This window comes from Cucumis melo, chromosome 6 (assembly GCF_025177605.1).
Source record: "Cucumis melo cultivar AY chromosome 6, USDA_Cmelo_AY_1.0, whole genome shotgun sequence".
In the NCBI taxonomy this organism is placed as follows: Eukaryota; Viridiplantae; Streptophyta; class Magnoliopsida; order Cucurbitales; family Cucurbitaceae; genus Cucumis; species Cucumis melo.
The window spans coordinates 24,139,499-24,147,039 of record NC_066862.1 but is presented as its reverse complement, the minus strand read 5'-3'; the positions used below and the strand labels follow the sequence as shown (position 1 = coordinate 24,147,039).

At 30.4% G+C, this 7,541-nt stretch overlaps 1 protein-coding gene across 1 annotated transcript; it reads left to right on the top strand.

The window, feature by feature from the left end:
• The first annotated feature begins 5,171 nt into the window (after positions 1-5,171).
• Positions 5,172-6,585, top strand: LOC103491720 (ribonucleoside-diphosphate reductase small chain). Its single transcript, XM_008451781.3, has one exon. The coding sequence runs from the start codon at positions 5,278-5,280 to the stop codon at positions 6,265-6,267; it is 990 nt and encodes a 329-aa protein (XP_008450003.1). The 5' UTR covers positions 5,172-5,277; the 3' UTR covers positions 6,268-6,585.
• The last annotated feature ends 956 nt before the right edge of the window (positions 6,586-7,541 follow it).

The window sequence follows — 7,541 nt, the reverse complement described above, 5'->3', positions numbered from 1 at the left end:
AAATTCACAATCATATATTAATATCATGCATTATAACAATTATAATATATAAAAATGTATGAACATGCTTAAACTAATGTTGGATTTATCTAAATGACATCCATAAAACATTTAAATAACAATTGAACCAATAAAATTGACCCCTAGGATAAAATGAAGTAAACAATTACAATAATTAAGCTTTACAAATGTCCTAAAATAGCTTTCAAAGCACTAAAACCAGTCTCGAAACCTTTAAAAAGCTTCAAACCGGACACAAAAAACTTGAACTAGCCCAAAAATGGAAGAATTGCCCAAAACCGAGCTGACCAGCCCAATAGAGATGAATTATGCCTTCTAGATGCTGAACCAAGCCAAACCAAACTCGACAACATGAACAAAGCTGACTGAGGGCCGAATAGAAGCCAATCGCATGAACCGAGTCTGAGTCGTCAACTGCTTCTTCTGGTACTTGCTAACGTCACGCTGACGTCATCCATTCTTCAACCTTCAGACGTTGCGTGAAGGTTTTTTTCCTCCTCAATTTCTATGCAATATCCCGAAAAAATACAAATTGAAGGTCTTTCGATGGTTTGATTTGGACAAAATTGGTACCATTTTTCCCAAAAAAGCATCTCGGATCCAAATTTGGTCTCTAAATTACAAAATTTACAATAGAAAATGTCCAAAAATGCAGAGATCTTTATAATTTTGATCAAATAAAAAAATTAAATCTATGGCCAAATTACAGAAACAATATTCAATTGCAAAACCCACATTTACAATACAAAGATCCCACCAAACAATGAAAATTTTTAAAATTTCTAATTAAAAATTGAGATGACTCTAATACCAATTGAGGGGATAAGGGCCCTACTCAGCGGAAGATTTAACAGAGAACCAGAACTCAAATTAAATGGGATATAAAAATACTGGTACATTGACAAAAAAATACATAAATTATGTTATTAAAACTCATTAAACAATTTAGGATGTTAGTTGATTAGATTTAGGTTATTAAGACAAAGCTAAATAATATAATCAATAATGCTTATTGAAATTATAATAATAACACTTTATTAATATAGGATCAAATTTATCATAAAATAAAAAGAAAATGAATAATATTTAGGGTTAAAATGCATGACATGCTTGCTAAGTAGACTAGACTTTATTTTTTTAATGAGTTAAGTTGTATATACTAATTTACAAAACCAACCATAAATGAATCAATTTTTTCAAAAATAGAACAAAGTGCGAAATTATTTACATTGTATAAAACAATTTTGAAAAAGGAAAAAGCCCACAACAAGAAATAACAAAAATACTCCTGCAATTAATCGGTCAAGCACACATGAAAAACGATTTTGTACCAATCTTAATAATCTTGTATCAAATATAAACGATGTTGTACCAAATCTAAATGATCTAATACCAAATCTAAACGATCTTGTACTCTTGTATACCTAATCTAAATGATCTTGTACCTTGTACATAGTCTAAACAATCTTGTACCCAGTCTAAATGATTTTATACCAAAGCTAAATGATATATTAATGATAATGGTCTTTTTTTGTCTATCTGGGATAGACAATTGATCGTTTAGATATTGGCACACGATCATTTAAATTCTGTGTACCAATATGGTTTAGATCTTGGACCAAGAAGAAAAAAAGAAAATGAGAGATGAAGAAAAATGAAGAAATTGCAAACAAGAAGTGAAAATATGGAGAAAGAAAAGTAATAATATAAAGAAGAAAATATAAATCGCAAAGAAGAAGAATAAGAAGAATTGATAAATCGTTATGCAATAATCAAAATCCAATAAGGAAAAAATATATAATTTATGATAAAGTAATTGGCTTCATGGATTTTTTTTCTTAAATTGTTATATTGTAAATATTTAGCACTTTTGTTATATTTATGTAAATTCACCTAAATCAAATTCAAATATGTCCCTTTTGAGATTTCACGCACCAAGTATAAAACTAAATTATACTTTTAATAATCGAAAGTGAGTTTTTGAAAACCCTATAGACTAAAATTTCAAGTGATAAGTTGTCATTCATTAAGGTTGTCTTATATGTCTTATACCTGTGTGGGGCAAGGTATGTCTTTGCAACTTCTCAAACAATGAAGTGTAAAACATATGCAAACATTAGATATAGTGAAGTTCATCTACATATAAGTTGGTTGATCTTTTCGGGTATTCTTTATATATTTTCATGTGATTATTCTTACATTATTTTTTCTCATTTGAAGGTCTTTCTTCTCAATCACGAAAATTTATATATATATACTTGTTGAATGTTTCTATATCTACCCTCTGATTACAAACTTGTTGGAATGCATAATTTTTTGGAATTATATTTCGCGCGTGGGGGGGGGGGGGGGATGATATATTAAGATATATTATGAACTAATAATTGGGTGAAGTAGATTCAATTTCTCTCTCCTTTTAACTAGGGCTGGAATTGGTACCGTGTGTTGGCATTGTAAAGGGTAAAACCTTTCTTATATTCTTATATTGATGAGAGTCATAGTCTAAAATTTCATTTTGTTTTCTTACTAGGTTTTGCAAGAATCCATTGGAGCAGTGAAGCCATATTGAAGCAATTGATTGATTTATAATCCTTTTTGTAGGTTTGGTAGCAAAATTTTGGTTCAAGTGTACTCATTTAAATAGCTTGTTAGTACCAAAACATGTATGTTCATTCTATCATTGTAAAAACCCTTTTACCAACAATTGTACATATACTACAAATTGTATGTTAACGTATATATTAAAGCATTCACGATTTGTTTCCATATGGTGTGTTGTATAATACTTTGTGCTTGAATTGGTTTGTGTAATGGTAGGGCGGCAAGAAAAACAGGGATTGAAAAAAAATAGGGCAAGAAAAATAGGGACTGAAGAAATTATGACATTTGAATTTAAAAAAAAAAAAACTGTCATGGAAAACGTATTCTTACAGTCAATGAAAGTCATGGTATGTGAAATGATGACAGTTAATCATTGTCATAAAATATAAATAATAACAGTTATTATCTGCCATAAAATATAAATAATAACAGTTATTATCTATCATCGATAAGAGATTTGTGACATTTATTTTTTGTCATGAAAAACACCTGTCGTGACAGTTTTTTCAAACTGTCATAATATACTTTCCATGATTGTTGAAAACAATAATTGCAAATAACTATCACGAAATTTAACTATGACAGCGTTTAACTGTCATCGTAGGCCATTTTTCTAGTAGTGTATCTATCAGTATAATGACATAAAACCCAACAAAAATGATATTAAAATGATTTTAAAATTCTCGAATACGAGAAAGATGAAGTAACTTTAAAGAATATCGCCGAAAACGATAAAGATGAAATAGGAGATTTAAACAGAAGAATAAATCGTTTAAAAATATAAGAAAGAAATTTTGTAAGAGAAGATAAAAAAATCTAGGAATAGAAGATAATAAATCGCAAAGAAAAAGAAAGAAAAGTGTCTGCAATATTCAAGAACAAATATGAAAATTATGAAAATATTGTACCAGTTTTAAGAGCTTTTACTTTAATTCCTCACTCATTATATACAATAAAAGAACTAAGTATTTATTAGTATTACTAAAAAAGAAAAAGGGAAACTTACATAAATGTAACAAAACTGTAAACTATTTACGTCCCGTGTAACAAAGCCCATAAAGTTAGCTAATTTTTAAATATTCCAGATTTGTCCTTCCATATTTCTTTCCTTTCTCGTTATTTCGTCTTCCCGTACGATTTCGTCTTTCTTCTTTTCTATTTTTCTTTTCTGCAATTTCTTTCCATCATCTTTCTTATTTTTCAATTCCTTATTTATGTCGTTTAATCTTTCCATTGTTTTCCTTCTTTTCCTCCTCATTTTTCCGCTTCGATTTATTTCCATCGTCTTTCTACTTTTCCTCTTCTTTTTTTCGCTGCGATTTCTTTCCATCGTCTTTCTTTTTTTTTTTTTCTTTTTTTTTACGCGTTTACATTTCGGTAACCAAATCTAAACGACTATATATAAGACTATATACAACAAAATAGCAAAATCTAAAAGATCGTGTATAAAGAATCTTGAAAAAAAAAATCATTTAGATTGAAGTAGGCAAATGTAAATAATTGTGTAAAAAAATTAAAAGATTGTGTGTAAAGAATCTTGAAAAAAAAATCATTTAGATTGGAGTAGCCAAATGTAAACGATCGTTTAAAAAAGTAAACGATCGTGTAAAAAAAATAAAAGATTATGTATAAAAAATATTGAAAAAAATCATTTGGATTGAAGTAGCCAAATGTAAACGTTCGTGTAAAAAAAAAGTAAATGATGGTGTAAACAAATGTAAACGATCGTGTAAAGAAATCTAAACGATCGTGTACGGAAAGAATTAAAAAAATCGTGTACCAAATTTAAAAAAAAAAAAAAAGAAATCATTTAGATTTGGGTCCCCAAATCTAAACAATTGTGTAGGAAAATTAAACGATGGAATTGAAAAGATAAATTGTACCCATATCTAAACGATCGCGTATAAATTATAGTCATATGTAAACGATCAATAATCAAATCTAAACGATCGCAAATATATTAGACACGCGTTGTTGAAGGAGCATTTTTGTTATTTTACGGTGGGCCTATGGACCTTTTCCATTTTCGGAGTTGTTTTATAGAGTGTAAATATTTTGCTCTTTTTTATAATTTTGAAAAGAGCCGAGAGAAAAAGCCTAACTAATTTATTTTGTTTTTCTTTTTTCCTACTTCTACCTATGAAACTAATTAACTAAATGAAGAATTGCAAAACTAAACTTTAGTGTTACATTGTAAGTTGATGCAATACACTTAATTGGTATAATTATATATATATAAAAAAAAAAAAAAAAAGGTTTAAATTTAAATGTCTTTCGGAAATCCATTTGAATTTGTTCCATTTTGGAATTTCATAATTTTTATCCCAATTTTGAATTTTCTACCAAACCCACGTTGGGATCCAGATTCGAGTTTTTTAAAGAAAAGAAGAAAAAAAAACTTATTTAATTTATAATAATCCACAGAATTGGTGACGCTTCCTTAAGACGGAACCGGCAAAATTCCAAAATATCTATAAATTTGGAAAAAGAAATTTCGGTGAAATTTAAATAAAAAATTTAAATCACCCGCTATTTTTTAAAACTCTATCCCCAATTTCATTCTATAAAAACCCTAGTTCTCCACTCCCTCCACCATCAAAAATCCCCAAAATCACACCGGAACCCTTAAATCATCCCCTCTTCCAATTTCCGACAATGCCTTCAATTCCCGACGAGCCTCTCCTCGCCCCTAACCCCGATCGCTTCTGCATGTTCCCAATTCAATATCCTCAAATCTGGGAGATGTACAAGAAAGCCCTAGCCTCCTTCTGGACCGCCGAAGAGGTCGATCTCTCACAAGACCTCCGCCATTGGGATTCCTTAACTTCCGACGAGAAACACTTCATCACTTACGTCCTTGCCTTCTTCGCCGCCTCTGATGGTATCGTTTTGGAGAACCTTGCCGGACGGTTCATGAAAGAAGTCCAAGTCGCTGAAGCCAGAGCCTTCTATGGATTTCAAATTTGTATTGAGAACATTCATTCTGAGATGTATAGTCTTCTCCTTGAAACTTATATCAAGGATTCCAGTGAGAAGAATCGGCTGTTTCATGCTATTGATACTGTCCCATGTGTGAAGAAGAAGGCCGATTGGGCGTTGAAGTGGATTGATAGCACGGACTCATTTGCTGAGCGGATTTTGGCATTTGCTTGCGTTGAGGGAATTTTCTTCTCAGGTAGTTTCTGCTCTATTTTCTGGTTGAAAAAACGTGGGTTAATGCCTGGATTGACGTTCTCAAACGAATTGATTTCACGAGATGAAGGTCTTCATTGTGATTTTGCTTGTTTGTTGTATTCATTGTTGAGGAAGAAATTGAGTGAGGATCGAGTGAGGCAGATTGTTACGGAGGCCGTGGATATAGAGAGGGAATTCGTTTGTGATGCTTTGCCGGTGGCTCTTGTTGGAATGAATGGAGATTTGATGAGTCAATACATTGAATTTGTGGCGGATAGGTTGGTTGGAACATTGGGGTACGAGAAAATCTATAATGTTCAAAACCCATTTGATTGGATGGAGTTGATTTCGTTGCAAGGGAAGACTAATTTCTTTGAGAAAAGAGTTGGGGAATACCAAAAGGCATCTGTGATGTCAAGTCTAAATGGAAATGGAGGAATTCATGAGTTTAAGATGGATGAAGATTTCTGAAGATTGAAGATGAAGATGAGTTCACTGTGTAGAATAATGTTTGTGGGTTCTCTTCTTTCTTTTAATTCTTATCTGTAGTTTAATATTTAAGGATTAGATTTGATTAAGTTCGGTTAATTTCAGATAGAAAAAGTGTTTCATGATTTAGGTTTATGTTTATGTTGAATTTGATGTGTTATGGTCTCCAACTATGACAGACTTATGAAGCTTAAGATATGATGAGGTAAAACAGCCATTTTGCTGTTGTGCATCTTTGTTAAAGCATTATTATGTATTATAGTGTTTCATCGTATAACACTCACAACTCTACTTGCCAAATCCTGTCAAATCTATCTTTTATATCTTTTGATGACAACAATTTGAAGATTTTTTTTCTTCTTACATATCTAACTTAAATAAAATTTGAAAAGTTGCATTAAATAGCACCAATTAGAAAATAAATATAATTTAGAGTACGAGTGGACGATATTTGCAAAAATGGTGATTTTTGACGAGTCATAGGGTAAATTTTTTATAAATAACAATTATGCTCTTTAGTTTCCTTTTTATGCTATCTATCAATGATAACATGCTTAAAAGTTGTGATTATATCAATTTCATTTATACTATTAGTGATAGAAGCTACCATATGGATAATATGTTATTAGTTACTCAAAGCTATTATTGATAGTGTGCTAATCAGGTCTCTTTTCTTTGTCCATTTATGCTAAAAACAAGCAATTGTAATATAACTTTATAGTAGCATTTTCTTTGTATCATCAATTTAAAATTGATATGGTTACTGAGAGATCACATATAAAAAGTATTCTTGTAATGATATCGATTGTACTTGCTATTGTGTTATTTTTTCAATGCAATCATTGGTAGATAATGTTACTGATATCATTTTACGTTGACAGCAATATAAAAAAAATTACTTATAGTAGCTATCAAGAATATCAATTGATAGCAACGTCGTCCATAGAAGATATCAGTAATAGCAATCGATATCACATTTCTCAAATTGAAAGTTATTACTAATAGCATTAGTTATCAGCAATAACAGCTAACTAAAGCAACTAGTATCATATTTTTAAAAGTGAAAGTTACTCTAACCTTTTGGAGGTATTGTAGCCACTTAATTTTGTTTGACCTAAAAAATAACTCGAATTTTAATTCTTCTCTCAAACTTTGATGATCACCCTCATTTATCTCTAAGACCTATTCATTGAAATCTTCCTTTTTGGCATATGGGTTATTTCTCTCGTCTTGATTTGGTTGTGATGGAAAAAATA